This window comes from Mustela nigripes, chromosome 16 (assembly GCF_022355385.1).
Source record: "Mustela nigripes isolate SB6536 chromosome 16, MUSNIG.SB6536, whole genome shotgun sequence".
Taxonomy (NCBI): domain Eukaryota; kingdom Metazoa; phylum Chordata; class Mammalia; order Carnivora; family Mustelidae; genus Mustela; species Mustela nigripes.
The window spans coordinates 24590389-24611081 of NC_081572.1; the positions used below are offsets into that span (position 1 = coordinate 24590389).

General features: G+C 43.2%; 1 protein-coding gene across 3 annotated transcripts in view; it reads right to left on the reverse strand.

The window, feature by feature from the left end:
* Positions 1 to 314: 314 nt before the first annotated feature.
* SPOP (speckle type BTB/POZ protein) overlaps positions 315 to 20693 on the reverse strand; it is a 65823-nt gene continuing 45444 nt past the window's right edge. For 2 of the 3 annotated variants that reach the window (XM_059378515.1, XM_059378514.1), the window contains 8 exons: positions 19953 to 20074; positions 17364 to 17515; positions 17079 to 17206; positions 10399 to 10576; positions 7565 to 7620; positions 6964 to 7086; positions 3080 to 3222; positions 315 to 1585 (listed from right to left, as the gene is read on the reverse strand). In XM_059378515.1, the coding sequence (XP_059234498.1) occupies positions 1441 to 1585; positions 3080 to 3222; positions 6964 to 7086; positions 7565 to 7620; positions 10399 to 10576; positions 17079 to 17206; positions 17364 to 17515; positions 19953 to 20074 (1047 nt within the window). In that variant the 3' untranslated portion in view covers positions 315 to 1440. The remainder of the gene's footprint in view (positions 1586 to 3079; positions 3223 to 6963; positions 7087 to 7564; positions 7621 to 10398; positions 10577 to 17078; positions 17207 to 17363; positions 17516 to 19952; positions 20075 to 20693) is intronic. The other variant, XM_059378516.1, reaches the window with a different exon arrangement.

The window sequence follows — 20693 nt, forward strand, 5'->3', positions numbered from 1 at the left end:
TGGGAGTTAGGTGTTAGAACATGTAGGGGGTAGAAAAGCCCACCCCCATTACTTGCCTTGGCAGAGGCAGGAGCCTGATCCCTCATTAGAATGTGGCCTGTGAGATACTTGAGGAGGACAAGACACTGGTAGATGCTGGGAGCTCCAAGAGGCAGCCTGGGGTGAGGGAGACACAGTAAATCCCCATGGGTAGACATTTCTCATAGAATCTCTGCAAGCTGAAGGCTCAAACCAGGTCTCTGAAATCCCTTAAGGAACTCAGACACAAAAAGTCAGCCAGGTGAGTGAAACAAAAGACCAGAGATACCACACAGTACAAAATAGTAATTATTTATATTTTCAAAAAGAAAACAATTAACATTTGGAAGTTCTCCCCTGTAGGAAAGGGGTGAGTTGGAAGGAACAGGACTGGCTCCTACGCAGGCGGCAAGTCAGGTATGAACAGCTGAGCAATCTGGGCTGGGATTTTTGTCACACAGCATTAATAATAAAATTTCCTTTTCTTTTCTCTTCTTTTTGTTCTGTTTTTGTTTTGCATTTTATTTTCTTAGAAAAGGGGGGGAGGGAGGAGAAATAAAATCAGAGAAAAATGCCAAAAAACATTTTCCACAATATCTAAAAACAGAGAACCAGAGTTCTTGTCAAGACAGTATGAATTCTGGATGAATTATTTTTTCCAGTTTTCAACACCGATAAAGATTTTTTGCAAAAGCCACCACATGAGAACACGCATCTTCCAGCTCAAATAACCTCCTTCCCCTCTCGCCTTCACTTGTCAATTTTCATAAAAGGATAAAAGGATGTATTCTGTTCTTGCAAACAATAAGTGCTAACAACAAGAGAGCTCTTCTGATACTTGTATGGTGGTGAGGAGTTGTCACAAATATTGAAGTTTTAGCACAGCTGGATGGACTAAAATTTCTCTCAACATAAATACTACTAGAATCCACAAATTGATTTTTGAGAAATTCTGCAAAAATCCTTTCTTCTTTCCTTTCCTTTTCCCTTCTCTTATACTAAATGTCCTTTTTTTTTTCTTTTTTCTTTTTTTTTTCCTTTTTGCTCCAGGCACCTGACGATCTGTTCTGCTCAGTCAGATGCAGACAGGTTTCTCTGAAGTACCACCGCTGGGACATCCTCCGGGCCGGCACCTAAACTGAATCCCCACAGTACCAAAGTCGGCCAGGCCAAAGGGAACACAGTGACGCAGCAACAGGGTTTTCATTAGGTTGAGCAGCCCCAGGTCCCGGGCCCTTCCCACCCCCCGCTTCCCCCAAGTTTATTTAGTGCTGTTTTGAACGTCTGGGGGCCACGATGCAGTCTTCTGCCCCCACGACAGAGTAAAAGCTCCACAGATTGCGCTGTCTACCTGGTGGTCAGTGGCAGCAATGGTGGCTGCTGCTTCAGGAAAACACACGGAGTCTTACGACAGGCAGGATCTTAGGACTGCTTCAGGCGCTTGCGTGGGGGTCCCAGAAAAGGGCACTGTGCTGAAGCCAGAGAGCGGTAGGCCTCAGCCACCAAGTGGGGATGCGACACCACCATTGACTTCCACCCGGAGGTCTCCAAGACATCTGAAGCATGACTAGGAGAAATGTGGAGAGATGGATTATCAAAGGTGCGAGAGGGCTAGGGTCCACCGCCCCCAGGGCAGTCTAACCTCCCGGAGTTTGCTGTAAAGGGTGCCAAACACTCGGGCAGAACCCTTCGTAGACAGAGCCCGTCACACAACGTGAAGACAGCTGCCCAGGCTGGGGCTGCTGCAGCTCGGAAAGCCTGGATTTGGAGCCCCCACCCTCCCAAATACAAAAGGCGAAATGTTCCTCAGGCCCTTCTCTCCATCACTGATACTCCTCACATTCACTGGTGATGCTACGACAGAAAGAGAGCAAGGACTCTCTTGTCCCGCAGCTCTGAGCTTCCATCTGGCTCTGCCATCATTCTGGTCCCCGACCACAGACCAGATCATGGCCGCGGCTCTATTCGATCAGCCGGAGGGGACCATACCACACCCTACCGAATGTTAACATATAAAGAGCACCACGCGAGTGTCCAGCAAGGAGCAAGCTGTCCCTAGAAGGAACATCTGGGGGTCTCTTCCCACCTGCCTTTGCCGCAATTGGTAAACTCCTTCAAAACAACCTTACAAACAACCTTACATCGAGGAAGTTGATTCCTCTTTAGGGGCATTTTCTATGTTAAATAATGTTCAGCAACCTTTTAAACCGGCCTCAGCCCAGAACTGCTGCTGTGAGGGTTTTTTTTTTAAGATTTTATTTATTTATTTGACAGAGAACACAAGTAGGCAGAGAGGCAGGCAGAGAGAGAGAGAGGAGCAGGCTCCCCACTGAGCAGAGAGCCCGATGCGGGGCTCGATCCCAGGCCCTGGGATCATGACCTGAGCCAAAGGCAGAGTCTCTTAGCCCACTGAGCTACCGAGGCACCCCTGTGAGGGCTTTTTAAGGCCTGCTTCTCCCCTTTGGGTTTTTCCCAACTTCTGTTCTCCAACAGGCAAGGGAGCAGAACATGCCCCACTGAGAATTACTGCAGAGAGTAGTATGGCCAGGTCATCTGTCATTTAGGATGACAGGACAGATCTGCTGGAATGAACACTTCCTTTCCAAGCAGTATTTAACAGCCTCGACAACTGGTTATCCCTTCTCTTTTCCCCTTCCACAGTCAGCTGTCAGACACGTTTTACTAACTCATACAAAACCCACCTCTGTTCTCCCGGAGACCTACATGTCCTCTACTAAGCCCAGGAGTGGGAAGTGAAGGTGCTGTCATTCCGGGAACCCTGCCTTTCCAGGCCAGCCGCTCATCATTTCACTGCTTCCCATCACCACCAGGAAGGAAGGCACCTTGCTCACCAATCGGGTTAGCCCCACAAGACAGAGCAAAACCATCTCTCGAAACCATCTCCCGTCCAGTCAAGCTGAAGGGAAAGATGAAAACCCTCTACTTACTACAAGGGGCTAACGAAGCCACGTGCCTGTTTTACTCCCTAATTCAAAGTCCCTCTCCTTTCTCTTGCTAGCCCGGCTCTCCTGAAGGGACAGCTTTGAAGGTGCCAACTCACTAGTTGATGAAATCCACTGCCTGAGTTTTCAACTGATCGGCGCTGTGGAGGTCAGCCAGGATGAGAATCTCTGCGGCATTCTCCACGGAGAGGTTACTGCAGAGGGCGTCCTCGCACATGACCTTCAAGCGCTCCAGGGCGTACTGGAAGACACAAGCACTGCTGTGGTCAGGGCGGGGGTGTCTCTGGGCTGTGGCTGCTGCAGCTGTGCTCCTCAGCGGGACCGCCGCGCAACCGGACTCCAGAGCAGAACTGCACAGCGCGTGACAAGGCCACTGAGCTACCGCAGTGATAAGGCACAAGCACGCCCCAAGGCTGAAAAGAAGACCGCTAAAATAACATGCATGGCTGCCACTCAAGTTCTAAAATCCATTTGCTGGGAAAATGGCCATTAGGGAGTACACCCACATCCTCAAGGTCACCCTGCCCCAAGAGGGACTCGAGTGTTTCCTGGACCACCACCACCTACCCTCCCTTACGATGAGGCATAATCGTGCTTCAAGCCAATGGGACATGACCTTTTACATTCCTGCCATCCTTTGAGTCAGAGCCAAATGAGGGTGAAACACAGTCCTTTCTACTTAAGCAATGTCACCAGCCCGGCAGGTATGCCAACTGGCCATTGGGCTGTGAAAAGGAGCCCCGGGGTGACTTTCACCAGCATCTCTGCCACTAGCTGGTCCTGAATGAGGGTCAACCAAAGGTCTCCTTTTCAAGAGAAAGGGATAAATGGAGTCCTCTTTCCTGAGGCTGAGGTTAAGATTCTCAGGGTAGGAACAAAGCAGCAGAGACCCTGGATCCAGTTTTGATCTAAAAACTTCCTATTTTCCAAGTAAAGAGTATAAATGTTCTAGAAATGAAGGTCTGGGTTAACACTGGGCACATCTGATCTAGCGGATTTGTTTTGATGCCACTGTAGCATGTGCTCTCAAATATGAGATTATGAACTTACTAAGGAACTTCAGGAGCGAGGAGGAGGAGGAAGGTATAAAAGGAGTCACAAAATAAAACATTATTAATCAGTTCATAGGAGAACCTTCTGCTTTAAGGGTATCCACAGTCTCTGTACTGGTCCCACCTTCAGGACCTCAGAACTCAATGACACAATAACTACTTCAGGCTGAATCATGGCCATCAAACCAAGACAATTTTATTTTTATGAATTCTGGGTGAGGAGGCATGTCTGTGGGCATTGTGATCTCCTGCAGCAAAAAGAGAGTTTTATTGGTTTTGGTGCAGCTTTAATTTTTTACATTTGAGTAACTAGAAAACAGTTTCCATGGAAAACAGGAATGACACTAGACAAGCAAGAAATTAGGTTGCCGTTTTGTTTTAAAAGGCTGGAAAAGGTTGAATAAATGTTTGTGGTCTTTATACAGTGCTGCACAGAACATTCCTCTTATCCTTTCTCGATACATTCTTTTAAAAGGACTTTTTACTGTGAATAGTTCTGATCCCTATTGCATAATTAGACAAAAGTAGCCATTCTTGTCCCTTGGGAGACAAAGTTTTTTTCCTTAATTATGCTTCTGAAAAACCTGCCTAATGGCTGTACTTACTCAGGAGATTGAAATTGTGTCTCCCAGGCCTGGCCGACGTGTTTTGTTTTGTTTTTGGTCTAATTACACGTGTCCCCAGGAGACTGGAAAAGCCCAGAAGAAGCTGTTTCAGCCTCTTGGGTAAATTTTAGATGTTTAGATCCTTCCATGAAAGATTTCTTATTCTGTTTTCCTGAAGCTCACAATGAGGTGTAAAGGTAAAAATGTTTTCAAGTAAGCTTGGAGCAAAGACTGTCTGATAGGAAATTCTGAATGGAATTTGAAAATGCAACCTTCACTTACTTCTCATTCATAAATTTAAAGCACTGCTGCAATTCGACTACTTTGTCTTTTAAAACTGTAAGTTATTACACTATACTGAAGACACCAGCCACAGAATGCCAATTCAGGCTGATCCCCGTGCTCTGCGTACTGACGGGGGCTGCCCAGTACGTTCTCTGGATGAGGAGCAGGAATGAAAACCCAGGAATGACACAGACGTCAAACCCTGGCTCTGAGAATATATACTGCTCAGCCTCAGTATTTCTATCTGAAAAGTGGGCTTTCTGACACTACTCCTCTCTACAGGAGCTAGAAGTGGTCTAGCTATATGTAGTCATGCTATACTGGCATGTATAAACTTCACTGAAAATCAGAAGGCAGATGAGGCAGGATCATTATAAACGTGCGTTACAAAAAGCTGTGTCTTCTAGTTCTCCAGAGCTCACAGCAGATAGTTCCTTACTGGCCCCACTGAAAGCAAGACTCCTGTGGTCAGCACAGAGCCAGACTGGGAGCACAGGGAATGTTCGCATTGCCTAACTGGATTCCTAAAATCTTGAAAGGATACAGCTACTACTCAATCCTTTCAAATGCAATCAATGAGGATTTACGTGCCTCGTCCTCTACAAACACTCCAAAAAGCTGATCAATAAATACAAAACTCCACTGTCAAAGCACGTACTTCCTCTGTCCTCGAGGTGCAGAGAAAGGTGGAAGGAGACTCTTCCCACGGGGGAATCCTGGGAAGGCTCTAGTGGCCTCAGGTCTGAGCCACCTCTGCCCCCAGATGGGTGCCAGAGCACCATACGGTAGGAAGAGGAGCAACACTTGCAGCAGGGAATGGTCTTTTTCATGGGGTCTGCTGCTGGCCAGGTATAAACCCGTTTAAGAAACTTCCAGAGGAAAAAGAGCGTGTGCTTCCTCAGACCACAGGGCCTTGGAGGACAGGTTACGGAGCTCTTTCTGACCTATCTGCATAAAGAAAGTCAGTTTCCCCAGGTGTGTTTTTGGGGACACTAATTCCCAGAGGTGATTCTTGAGGAAAAGGATTTCAGGGTTGATTAAGCTAGAGAAATGCGGTCTATCATATTTTTTAGAAAACTCACAGTGTACATTAACATACTAAAAAGATTCTGAGAAATCTTGCAGTTAAGACAGCCAACACACAGGAACCCCAATTTGACTTGTTTAAACTCAGTATTTCATTAACATTTCCCTCCAAACTTCTTTTGGGAATCATTGGCCTACTGTTTTTGGTCCTTCTCCTGTTTCCTTGATCCTAAGGTCCATACTTTAATTTTCACACTTCAACATTTCTCAAATCGAAATGAAATGATCAACGCACGCATTTACTGCAGTACTATTTCTTCGTCCCAAGAGCTACCGGTCATCTTGTAATTCTGACTGTGGCATATTTCAATAGCTCCTTAGGTAAAAGTTGAAAATTCTAACCACAACAGTGGGTAAAAAGACTATCCTCTTATTGACAAAGTTTAAAATAAAAGTTTATGCACTCAAGGGGGGGGGGGGGGGGGGAGAGGTTAAAACAGGTGATGGAGATCAAGGAGTGCACTTGTCCCATCAGGAGCCACAGAATATATGGGATTGTTCAATCACTATATTATATATATGAAATTACTACAACACTGTAGGTTAACTAACTAGAATTAGAAGAAAAAGTTTAAAAAAATAAAATCTCTCAGTATTTAGAAAGAAAAAGTTAATCAACTCAAGAACACTTTGTACATTATAAAGTCAAATGTTAGTATTATCTGAATCTTTAATATCCCTGTGCTTACATGTGAGATGGGGAAGAGAAGGGAGGTGAACATCAAACTTACCCTTCTTTTCTGTAATTAGGGTGACCACAGAAGTTACTTTGACAGCAGGACACTTTGGAAAATAAAAGTGGTGGTGCTATCAATTACTGCAACCCAGGACTGCCCTGGGCACACTGAGATACACGCTCGTCTTACCTACTGTGTAACATAGAGGCCCAGTCATGAAACTCACAAGGTCACAAACACTCCTCCTCTTGTGATTCATTTTCTAGTCTTATCTCACCTTGTCAGCAGCTGCCAACAAATCATCAGCCATTTTGTCGAGGTTCGGAGCCTTCCCCGTGTAAATGAAGCACATCATTTCCTTAAAAACTTCAGGCTCCACATCATTGATTTCAACCCGATTCTATGCCAGAAAAACTGAAAATGAGAAACATTCCAACAGAACAAAATCCCTAAACAATTTTCATGATTTTAAGCTCTGGTGAGAGAAAGGCTTGTTATCGTCTAAAACTTAACATGGATGAGAATTCTCTCTTTGCCCTATTTCATTAGAACAGCCTTTGCTCCCATCATATGCACCACCTTTATCTTCTCAAATACAAGAGCAAGACAACTGTTTCTTTGATTTTTTGGTGTTTCTTTGCCTGAGTAGAAACACACGTCTAAGAACCTCACACAAAACTCGATGATCTACCTGGGATGGAGTGAGTCTGTTTTACCTAGAATGCTTCTGGACCACCTCTCCCTGCACTCAGAAAGTGTTCAGAGAACGGTATTCCATTTTAATAATATGACTGGAAAAATACACCTGGTGTGAAACTAGGAAATCATCTGCACCTAGTCACCTAGCTGAAAAGACATATCTTCATTCTGTCACATACCTTTTTGCTCTCCTCCATTTCATGTTCAAACATGGCACTAAAAACTGGAGAACGAGCTACAAAGTGAAAGGAAAACAGAGATAGATAAGGTTATCACACTGAAACCTCTTGGTTCTTCTGTTATGAAGAGGAGATCACCTTCTTACTTGTCCTTTTGCTACTTGAAAGGGTCTTAGCCTCAAATTACATTGGAATAATAAAATCCCTCTCTTACATTACACCAGAGGAGAATAATATGAGAGAGAGGAAAAAAGAAATCAGTACTTTAAAAATAATTTCTCAGGAGCTCCATTCCAACTATTCATATTGGAACGAAATTACTCAGACTGGAGGACAATGACCTCCTCTGGGCAGATTTGGGGGTTCAAACGGAAGATCCTTCATGGTCTAAGCAAGGCATCCTAATACCCCAATTTCTGCCTAGAACAATGATACTAAATTCTCCAGTTCTAGGGACCACACGGCAAGGAGGCCAAGAACAGGGCTCAGTGCACCATTAACTAAAGGAAGAGCGTGCTTGTTTACAGCAGGTGCTCTGTTCCTCAGGCCATGCATTCACAATAGAGATGATAACACCCCAAAGAGGAAAAAAAAAAAGAACAAAAAAACCCCCCAAAAAACTAGGGTATCTCATCTGTGGTCCTTCAAAGTTCCACCCTTCCTGACAAAAACTTAATCCTTAGTATTTAGTATCTCCCATTAGGAATAATTTGATTTTTTTTCCTCGGGGGAGTGGGGATAATGAAAAAAGGCTGAGAAATGGTGTTTTAAGCCCACTGTGGTCTAATGGACACAGAAAAATAAGTCAACTTAATTTCAACCATGAAAGTAATAAAAGGCCTAAAACCCTCAAACTTTATCATGTTGTTGAATAAATCAGAAGTTTTGATGAAGGCGGAGACTAACAAACTTCTACCTGAGAGAGGAGCACCAGATGGAACGTAGCAGGACTGTGAGCCACCGGGTCACCTGAACTTGGGCCTACAGTTTATGTCAGAAAGGATTAATTCTGGATCTGTCATTTTCTAACCACATTATCTTGGGAAAATCACTTATCCCTCTGTGACTCAATATTTTAAAATATTCCAAAGGGACATTAATTCTCACTGCTTTTAGTTCAGAAGGCTTATCAGCTATAAGGTACTAAAATAAGTATATCACAAAAGCTGAGAGTAAAAGGGCTGGTGGTTTTTTTAAAAAGGGAAGGGTCCAAAGCAGCAGTATGCTTAGAGGATCTTCAGTGGCTAAACACAAAATGCTGCTATGAGAATAAATAAAACCACCCAGGGGAAATAAGCAGAGGAAAAGAGAAGTGAGGCAGGCCCTTAGGGACACCGGTGTTGACAGGGACGTGTGAAGAAGAGGGAGGCCACACATCAGAAGTAGCCAGAGCATCAGGAGAGAACCAGAAGAAAGAAGTCAAATACTATACGAAACAAGGAATCCCTCAAATTTAGGAATTAGCAGGTCAGAGAACTTTGGAAAACTGCTTTCGTGGCATGGAGGTGAACTGAGGATAAGTGGGAGGAAAGAAGCAGAGACAGTAAATGTGCTAACTCAAGAAACTTAGCTCTATTTAAAGAGAAATGGAGAGAGAGGGAGAGAGAGAGAGACAGAGAAAATGAATATGAATGAATGAATAACTAGAGGGAGACGGCTGAGCCAGTTTCCAGGCTAAGGGTAAACAGACAATCGGAGAAAGAGAGATGGTGGAGATATCAGACAACAAGGGTATAACCGGCAGAGTAAGGACTCTGAGAAGGTGGCATGTGATATGAAACAGAAGGCCGAAGAGACAGCCCGCTCTGGACACGAGGAAGAACACCTCCTCCACAGAGAATGCAGGGAAAATGCACGTAAGGCGACAGGCAAGAGCTGAGGGAGAAGGGCCTCAATTTTCTCTCAGAAGTAGTAGCAAGCAACTCTTTCAGGAGTCCAGACATTAAAGGAGACTGGTAAACAGTCTGAAGTATCTATTGTTAAGGAAAAAGAAAGAGAGCTAACTATGTATCTGTAGAAGAGTTCTTGGCAGTGCCAAGAGCCTAGCTGCTTGTGGAGACACTAACCTAAGAGTAGATGACTTCCTTTGGCAATAGACAGTAACACCTAGTTGAGAGCAGAAACAGGAAGACAGTTAGATTGAGCCAGACTGAGGTTTTGCCAGGTGTGTATTTTAGAATGATAGAGCTGAGAGTCTTGGTAAAAAAAAAATTGTTGCCTGAAAGTTCATGCAATTTCCTCTTATGTCTTACGGTCTGAACAGAAGTCTGTGGCTGACTGCTATGCCTTCGTGGGAAGTAAAGTCAGTCCTGTCTTATCAGCTCTCACTCTTTGTCAGTCTTTCTGGTCTTAAGGACAATGGCCTTGAACAAGACCTAATCCTCCACGTCACTAGCAAATTCTCATTCTTCTGCTATGTCTGTACTGAAGGCTAACACTCCAGGGCTGGCAGAATTAGCTAGATGGTGGTTTAGTCCCAAGTCCAGAATCTTCTCCACTACATCTTAAGGCCTTGTCTAGGGTCTAACACCTCCTCTTAGCCAGTGTTTTGACATCTACCTTCTAGGTACAAAGGCATTCAATATACACATCTACTGCTTGACAATGGTGGCCTAAGTCCCCTAGAGAGAGGAAAAACAGAAACTCCACTTCCACGAAGAGTAGGCTTTTTGGTTATGACAACTAATGTCCTCACCATAAAAATATATGTATTTAGCTTTACTTTTTTGTGCACCAGTTTGAAGAGTTGATGTTATTCAAAAGGTGATTATGCAGCCACCATTTTTCCTTGTTTCACCAATACTAAATAAAGCTTCTCATGAATAAAAACCAACCTGCCAAGATAGCTTTGTGAGCCTGGAACTCCTGGCCGGCAACGCACAGACAGCAGTCCGTGAACCGGGAGTTCTCCCACAGTCCTCCCAGCTCATCCGCCAGCCGGCACTCAGGGACCTTCACCATATTCATGGTGTTCTGGCCGGAAATGTTGACGGAATCTTGCACCACGCTCACCTGTGAAAGACAAGGAAACACAGCCCAGAGGTTTTGTTACCAAGAGTCTTCTTCCCAGCAGGAGAAGAGATGACTTTTACCTCAGTGCTGTAGTACATTGAGATACAAACGTTAGTCATGTTCTCTTGAAACCACCTCCACAAATCAAGGCTTTATCCTGTGGATCAAGTAATTTCCAATCTGCCACAATCATACTTATTCTGCACCATCCTAGGATGAGAGGCAAAAGCCCCACAAATCTCCTTCTCCTCCAAATGCTAATGAACTCTGCCTCCCCTGCCTTGAAAACCTGGGCAAAACGGGGGTGGTGGTGGTAAGGGAAGATGGGCATACTGACCTAAGCACACATTAAACCTCAAGCGTTTACCTTATTCTGCTTTAAGCAAAAGGTTAAATACAAAGAATTCCTATGGAGGGGCACCGGGTGGGTCAGTCAGTTAAGTGGGTACCTTTGGCTCAGGTCAGGATCCCAGGGTTCTGGGATCGAGTCCTGCATGGGGATCCCCGCTCAGTGGGGAGTCTGCTTCTCCCTCTACCCTCCCCCCCTGCTTGTGATCTCTCTGTCACTCTCTCTCAAATAAATAACATCTTTAAAACAAACAAAGAATTCCTATGGAAACTACCATTTAAAATTCTCTAAAAGAAAAAATTTCTGATAAGCCTAAAAGCACTTCACTTATTTTAGCTAGGTCTAGAACATGAAAATAAAATGCAGCTTCTCTTGGGCCTGGTAAATAATTAGCATTTCCTCACGGATGTTAGTCTAATGAACAGAACTGGGCTTGGAAGATCTTCCCCAGCAGTTAACAACTCGGTGAGTATCCCACACCACTGACACCCTTCCTCAGTCCCTTGTGACAGTGACCTACAAGAGGCCTGGCTCCAGCCCCATGTGCACTTCTAGTCCTAGAACAGAGTGACAGCCACGGATTTACAGAGGGAACCAACTTGCCCCCATGACTTCAACAACAACACACTGTAACTAGTTCAATTAACTGTTCAGTCTAGATAAAAACCAAGATGGGTCAGTGAAACTCAGATAAACTTGTTAGATGCCAAGTACAAGGATTTATAAATAATGTAGCATTCTAAAATAAATGGAAACTATCAAACTGAAGCTAAGGCCCAGCAGCTCAGTCTTCTGCCTAACAACCACTGTTAGGCTTTACCTTGTCCATCATATGAGGTTAAAATTGGTAATACCAAAGCAGAATTCACAAACCTTGAGAATCAGCTCCTCACTCTTGCTCTACTGCTACAAGTTAGATGAGAAAGACAGCTTAGGAATATCCTAAATGACCCAAATTTCTCTCAACCTTCAAGATGCAAGTCATCCCTTAAATGCAGTCATAAACCCAGAGGCAAAACGAATGCCCTGGCATCCAAATAACCCATAGTCTCTTTTCTGAAGGAGTGAGATATTTACTATCAGGTCGAGAAATGTATTCATTTGTTTCAAACTAACCATTATGATCCCGTGCAGTGAAGCAGCCAAGTTAATCAATTATGAATGTATTTAACATCAATAGCACATTTATCAGAGCCAGATTATAACATTATTTTAATAGCTCAGGACCCAGCACAAACTACCCCACAGAGATTTTTCTCTTGTCCTATGTTAAGATCTCTAATTTGGTCCAGCCACTTTCTCATACTAACCAGAAGTAGAAGTTTCCAGTTTCCAGTTATAGCCTCAAAATACTGATTTTTTTTAAAAAGGAGGGGTGGGTGGAGAAAAGAAAAAGACCAATTAAATCCACTTCCTCACAGGAAAAGGCAGGAATCTCTTGGGATGGCCAGTGGAGGGAATGGAGGATGCTTCTGGCACTGGGTTCCTAAGCTTATATTAAACCAGGTTGATAGGAGCCCAGAGTCATTAACACTTGATGGCAATTTACTGGATGGGGTAAAATGAACTGGCAAGAACTAAGCCGAATGTCAAGCTATGGTTACCAGTGGACCCTCTGCTGGTTAGATGCACGCTTGGTAATGAATGGAACCCAAAGACTGTGATTTGTCTCACTGGGGCAATTCCTCTCTCCAGACACAGACAGGAACACAGCAGGAAGGAGAATGTACCTTTACTGTCTGAGCCAGACTTGTTCTGTAGATATATGGATGCCTGGAGTCTCCAGAGCGCTGAATGTCTGGCACCTCTTACCAACATTAAATACGCTTAATTAAAAATAAATTTTAAATGGCATTCACAAATGAGTCTTCAGAGCCCAAACTTTTAACTTAGGAAGGGATTGTTTTCCTCTGCAAATGATGATGCTAAAATGAGACCATTTTGAGAAAAACTAAAGATTTTTTTAATGCCTATAAAGTTGACTATGGAGACTCATTCAGAATTGCAGCTGTGAAGATGACGTGACTGTGACATTTATGTCGTCTTATAAATGACTACATGGAAATGTCTCAGGAAGGCTGTATAACCCTCTACATTTCAAGTCATAAACGGGCCTCACTTTTAAAGTCAATTTCTTGTCTTAAAAAAGAAAATTTCATAAAAGACTAAAGAGTGTGCCAATTCTTATACATTTTATCTAAACATAAAAAGCCAAACTAAGACCAATGGAAATACATTTTTTAACTTCTATATAATTAAAACAATCAAGGAAAAAACAGACTCTGCATAGAGATGGCTTATAGCAGCAGCATTACTTTTAATCAAAAGACTGGCCACAATCTAAATGTCCAACAAAAGAATGAATCAACAAACTGTTGTACATTCACAAAACACACTATCACATAGCACTAAAAATGAAAGCACTAGAGTTACATCCATCATTATAAATACATTCTGAAACTATTTTTATAAAGCACAAAAAAACAAGCAAATCTAAACTAGTACATTGTTCAGGCACACACATAGTAAACAAGAGAATGATTGCATACAATTTCGGACAGCTACTTATCATCACTTCCTGAGTGGGGGGACAACAGGTCTAAAGGAGAGTGAAGAAACATATACAGGTTAGTTCCAAGTTATTGGTGATGCTGCTGGGTTGGGTGCTGGGTTTATTACAGTATGCTGATAACCTAAATAACGTTACATATTAAAATCACCATTTTCATAGGTCAAGACTATCAAATATTAGCCTTGTCATATAGTTCAATTAATATATCCAAATAACCCCCCAAAAAAGAAGAGACACATATTTCAAATTTGGTAAACATACATATTCCCAGGCTATGAAAGGACATTCTATGTTTGAGAAGAAAAGGGATATTTTAAGAGTCAACTAGTGTCTGCACGATCCATATTTGGTATTTCATATTTCATACGGTATTTCATGTTTCAACTTTAGCTGCAACATCACAAACGGACACTGGAATCTTCCACCTGTCAAAGGTATGTACAGTGAAGGTGGAATATCTGTCCCTTTCTTGTTAGTAGCTATTTGTTTTCAGTATAAACAAACAGGGAAGGGCCAATAGAAGCTGAAACATTTCATGCAGATGTTCTGTGAGACAAACTATTAAAGAGAAAATTTAAAGTGTAAAGCCTTCCTGATTCTTTCATTACCAAAGTAAATACTCTGTTTTAGGAAAACTTGCTAGAGCCCATGTTTCCTCGGGAGAATGGCATGCAGCTCACTTAGCACTGCGCGGCCGTCCAGAGGTGGAAAATGCAGAGCTGACATGGCCTGACACTAATTTGCGGTACAATGTTAGGAAAAATTACCTGACCTCCCTAGGCGCTGCTTCTCTCCCAGTAACATGAAATGAAGATAACAGAACTAATCCAGCTCAAAGGATTGTGGTAAGAGACAATTCAGGGAATACTTTGAAAATGCTTCTATATATGTTAACTAAACCATATCACCTTGGAAGAATGGGCACATTTCCTAATGGACAAAAACATCACTGAGAACTGAAGGTGAACCCAGTGTGGCATATTATAAACAAGACCACCCATTCAGCATTTGGACAGTATGCGATCTAATTTCATTCAAATGTTCATTAACAGTAATACCACTGAAATAAAGCCCAAACACAGACATGTGATTTTTAGTCTTTCACCTTAGGATTCCTTCCTGTGGTCTCTAGGAACAGCTGAAAGAATCCATAGAACTGTTGTTTTTTTTTAATCGCAATGCAATAAACTTATTTATAAATAATCCATCGGCAGATAGGATGGAAGTGCCCAGGCCAAAGGCTGAGTGAGGAACGGAGCAGTGGAGGGCTCATGACCTAAATTTGTATGTGGACATCGACTTCATAAAAGCCTCTGAATAATAATAATAAAAAAACTAGCTCAACCAGTAATATATAAAATAGAATATGAACTAAAATACTTGTTTATAAATAATCCACTGGCAGAAGGCAGCAACAGGTCAAAAGGACAGAATGTGCAGAAAAGAATGATCTAGCTTTGGAAAGCACTAAGAACTTAGATGAGCTGCAGACATTTTTAAAACCCACACATCCAACACACCGCCCCACGCAACCGTCTTGCAATGCTGAATGCTACTAAGTCCACAGAGAGCCTTGGAACAGAAACGAGTCTCACTAGGCACAAGCCCAAGTATGAGAAGCAACACTCAGCACCTGTGGCCAACAGAGAAGTGTGAGAGGAACAGATGGCACACCTGGTTCGATGGTAAGAAACCGATGGCATCAGCAGAACTCAGCAGACGCTTCCCTGTTCAACATCTCCTCATTTCCAAAGTGTCATCTCACTTCCCTTCTAAGTCAGTAAGACAAATCTAAACTTAACCACAGGATTTCTCCTCAGAGAATTTCATATGGGGAAGCGAAGGGAGAGAATTTCGTATGGGGAAGTGGAGCCTTGGATTTAACCACAGGATGAGAGACTGCCAAGTGAAGGCAGGCCAATCAGTTTCCAAATCAAGAATGTCAGTGCAGGGGTTGGAGCAGCTGGAATGGATCTGCGGGGACGGGGTGGAAGAGGGATCATGGGAGAAAAGGCTGGACCCACTGTGGACTGGAAAATGTGGCAATACAGGGGAACACTTTGCCTAAAACACCAGAGGCAATATTTAAAGGAGAGTTCTCTTTCTTGAGAAGAGTTCAAAGACTGGCTTCCATTTCCAGCAGAAATCAGAATTTTCCACTATTTCTAAATCTTTTTGAAATACCAGTCTCTAAAGTAGGTGAAGATTAAATTGATGGTCTGAAGTTTCCATCGAACCTCACATGAAACCACCTAATTGTTCTCATTTCTTCACTTGGGCAGCTGGGTTTGATCTAGTAGGACTTATATGGAATTCCAGTTCACAGACAAAAACAACTGCAACACTTTAATGTATTTATAGAGATGCCATCAGTCTAGTATTTCCTTCTTTTACTTCACAACAAAAAAGAAGATGTAGCTATTATGCAACTGTTTTATATATTCAGTGTAGTATTTTAATAAACTCTGCATCCAGATTTGTCTAACCCCCAGCAACTATTCTGCAGAAATACTCAATGAGCAGTGACTGGGGAGAGAAGTCGACTTCTGCTGGCCAGGCCTTTTCCGAGAAAGGGCAAGATCCCTAAGGGACACTGTTCTCTGCTGCACAGGTGGCATAAGCCTTTGGAAGTGTCATTAACTCACAGCTTGAGCCCATTATTTTGGCAGAACACACCGGTAGTTAGGGAACTTGCTCGCACCCTCCCCATGAACACACAGTGGTCACTTGCAAGTGGTGTGGCTCAGGAAGTGGTTCTCGACCACACAAAGTACAGAGAACACAAAGATCCCATCAGACTGGAGGTTTTATTCATTTATTATGCTGTAAGCTTATGAGTATTTGTAAATATACTGATAACAGCATGAAGTGACTGATGAGTACATGTAAGCCCATTAAAGAAACCACTTTCCAACTCACTCTGACTTTGGGAATACTTCAAGGCTTCTCCTGTAAACCCAGACAGACTCTTAGGTCACTGGAGTGAGAGAAACTCTCCTGGCTGATGACAGATAACCCTGCTAGCTAACCACAAGTTAGAGAGCTTTATCTACCCTTCACTCCAGAAAAAACGGTTCTTGCCATCATTTCACAACTACTCCAGCAAGACAAACCGGATATATCCCACTCCTGAGACGAGTCATCTAGTGGAGCACAACAGGAAAGTGATCTGAGGTTAGACCCAAGTGGACCTCACACTTCAGAAGTCAGAAAGTTTAAGGGACAAACCCACACACCGAGCTGCCGGCATTCTCCTCAGCTTTCAGTGCCAGTCTGTCCACAGGCTACCTGAAAACACCCCTGATGAGAAAGCCAGAATCCTGACCCAAGCAAGTCCAGAATCGCTTATACCTAGATAGTGCACAATCTTTGTTTTTAAGCACAGTAACAACAAGCAGAAAGGTGACGTGTGCAACAAGCCTGAAATCGTGACGCAGTTTCAGTCACAAAAACCACATTCGTGGAGCACCACTCCACTCGGGGAGTTTTCTCCCTCTCCATCCCTAATACAACATAATGAAGCCTACGGATACCGATCAGGTCTGGGAACTGTGACTCTCAGCATGGGGTAAAGGACTCACCTCACAGAAGAGGGTAAGCTTGTCATCAGGGAGAAGCCCGTTAGCCTCATCCAAAAGAAAATCTCTACGGATGAATTTTTTGAATCCCCAGTCTTTGCCTTGCACAAACCTATATGCCCGTTGACTCTCTGGAGTGGGAAAAAAAATAAAAATCATATTTAGATTTACGCAAAACAAAAAACAAACAAACAAAAAAAAACCACACCAGATCAAATCCATCACTTGTCTGTGCATAAAGTTGTCTGATGTGCAACTAAAGAGTCGAATGAAGACGAGAACATTTACCCATAGCTTTGGTTTCCTCTCCCTTGGCATTCAGGATGGAGAATTTGAATTTTGCCCGAACTTCACTCTTTGGACAGCTGACCAGTAACAGGTAAAGTGACAGATAATCTTTGCTTTCTTCATCTAGCCCTTTTGGGTTTACTCGCAAACACCTGCCCGAAAGAGGGAAAATTAAAAAAAAGATGTTGGAAGCATCCACGTTTATAGGCCTTCTGAAGTGACAGGAAAAACAGAACATCTATTTCTCAAGAAAGGAAGATGTTAAGAAAACCAGTCCGGGCCCCACAGCAGGAGATTCAGATTCAGCAGAATGACTCCTCAGGAACCATTTTTTGAGAGCAACCGGAGTCACCTTTTAAAGAGTAAACAACAAAAGTAAAGAGGCATTCTAGAACCTGACAACACATCCTTTACATCTCTGCTTCCTTCCTCATAATCTCGTAAATCACCTTTTCTCTCCTTAAAATATTTTAAAATTGAGCCTACTTCCACTGTGTTCTAATCCTCAATCTCAGGAAAGGCAGCCCCCCTTCTTCTGTCAGGACTATAATGAAACTATGCAAAACAAAATGTTGGGGGCACATGGATGGCTCAGTTGTTTAAGTGCCCGACTCTTGATTTCATCAGCTCAGGTCATGATCTCAGGGTTGTGAGATCGAGCCTTGCATCAGGCACTTGTTGTGGAGCTTGCTGAAGATTCTCCCTCTCCCTCTGCCTCCCCTCCCCCTGCCCTAAAAAAGGTGTCATTGAGCTCTCTATTATCACTTTGAGAGAGAAAAAAAATTCCAGAGAAATATGTGAATAGTAAATCATCTTTTAGAGATATTTTATCAATCTGGCAATAATATCCTAAGATTGAAATAAAGAAGGCAGTATGGAGGAAGCACAGACAAAAGTAAACTCCCATTACACAGGGTAGAGTTCCAAGCTAGGCTTCCAAATGGAGTCAGAGATGACAATCTGTTGCCAATGAATCAAGACAAATTTCAGACAGATTTAATAGGTTCAATTGAGTTAAGTTGCAAATGTCATTAGTTGAACTGCATGTGGTTCACGCTACTTCTACCACATATAATACACAGGCCATATGTATCCTTACGCCTTGCCAGTGTTACAGCACCTATCTCAAACAGGTGGCCCAACCCAGTGCCCCTCTAGGCAGTGCATATGCCGTATACACTGTGCTCAAGATGTGAATTTAAATACAATGCCCAAGTAGGGTGCCTGGGTGGCTCAGTCAGTCTAAGAGTCTGACTCTTGATTTCAGCTCAGGTCATGATCTCAGGGTCATGAGACAGAGCCCCACACTGGACTCTGTGCTGGGCACGGAGCCTGCTTATGATTCTCTCTCTCCCACTCCTTCTGCCCCTACCCCATGCTTGCTCATGCTCTCCTCTCTCTTAAATACATACATACAGTGCCTAAAAATAAAGCATTCTCTCGGAACCTCGTAATATACTGCTTAATGCACACAGCCAACAAATACTAAAGAGAGTGGTTTAACTCTTCAGTAGGTTAACAGAGATCAAAACTGGGTGGCTGGCACACATGTGTTCTGGTCCTGGCAGCAAACCTATGGTCGTATCCTTAACTGCCAGCGCCTCTTCAAGGGGATGCATGGTTTGGATGGGACCGACCCTGACTCTCAGATCATATTCCCCTTGCTCTAGAGATTAATGGAGGGAACCCAAACCTAGGCCAGTCAGTACATGTAGGACATATTCTTGGCCACAGAGTTAATTCAGTGAAAGTTCAAAGAGTTCTGTTAGATGGTAGTGGGTTATACCCATTGCTATTGCCAGTCATCCTTTAACCACAAGGGAAACTGACTTGAGATGTCCAACAGTGTGGAGAACAGAGAGATGGGGTCCTTAACCTCACCACTGGGCTGCTGGATCAAACTACCTTCAAAACCACCCTACACCCTGGGCATTCTGGTTACATAAGCAAATAAATCTCCTTTATTGTTTTAAAAGCAGGCCTTTAAAGTTGAAATTTTCATGCTAAAATCTAAGTTTCTTGCTTTTCTTAAAAAGTCAGCAAATATGACAATGGTCAGCCTTTATCCACACCCAGCCACAGAGAGCTGGAGCTGAGCAGCCACCACCCCTTTTAGAAGGTCACTCAACACTCACACCATGTATGAACATCATTTACTGGCCCTCTTTACTCATTTATATTACCCTACAGCCATCTGAGTTTGCTGATCCCTGATATTACTCACTGAATTAATTCAACAAATATACAGTGAGGGCACCTGGGTGGCTCAGTTGGTTAAGTGGCCGACTCTTGATTTCGGCTCAGGTCATGATCTCAGGGTCCAGGGATCGAGACCCGGGTCAGGCTCTGTGCTCAGGGAGGCATCTGCCTGAGGATTCTCCCTCTCCCTCCGTTCATGTTCTCTTTTAAATAAATAAGTCTTTAAAAATACATTTTTACAATGAACACCTCTCATGTTCCAGGCACTGTTCTAGGCACTAGAGAATACGTGAAGAACATAACAATGTCTCTGCCTTCGTGGATCCTACGTTCTAGTCAAAACAGGTAACTTTTAGAAAAACTTTAACAGCTAGAGATAGTCTTCCTCACCATTTCAGTTTATCATTGGCTCCTGATGAAAAGGTTGAACTTTTAATGACTTCACCCATTTCCTCCCGGCAAAAGCTAAAGTTATTGATGGTCCACATGTAGGAGAATTTCACTACCTTGATCTGTTGACAGAAAACCAAGAAATTAAATAGGAAGTGAGCAACCTGGAAAACAGGCTGCAGATCAAATAATCATTTCCCTTCCTCCCTCCATCTGCATGAGTCCCATAGGAAGATAGCTCTGTCTGGCCAGCACGGTGGCTCAGCTTTTTCTGTCCCTCACCCACATTTTAAGAAATCTCACAGTGACCAACTGCTTTCATAACATTTCTCCACTTCTGAGAAACACTGGGTGGAAAGTGAGAAAAGCATGGACAGGGGTGGGCAAGCAGATAATAAAGCTGTACCTAAAACAAGCCTCTGCTCAGAGCAGTGTTTGACAATTGCTGATGATACTGCTTGGGGCTGCAAACCTCAAACCTGGTTTTCTGTGAGTTGCCCAAAGAGGAACATATTTCCATCAAGGTGGCTGTGAGTGGACCTAGTTTCAGTAATTTCCCCCTGCTTTCAACCTCCAGTGAAAAACCACTGGCCTAGTACATTCAGATGCCATGTGGAAAACCAAGGAATGGAAAGCTGACAAGTACTTTATCTATCCGCTCTTTGACAGTAATGTCCTAGAGAAAGCAGGAAACTTAATGAAGAAAAGAAATCTTCTTCCCTTCATTCACCCAAACCCTCC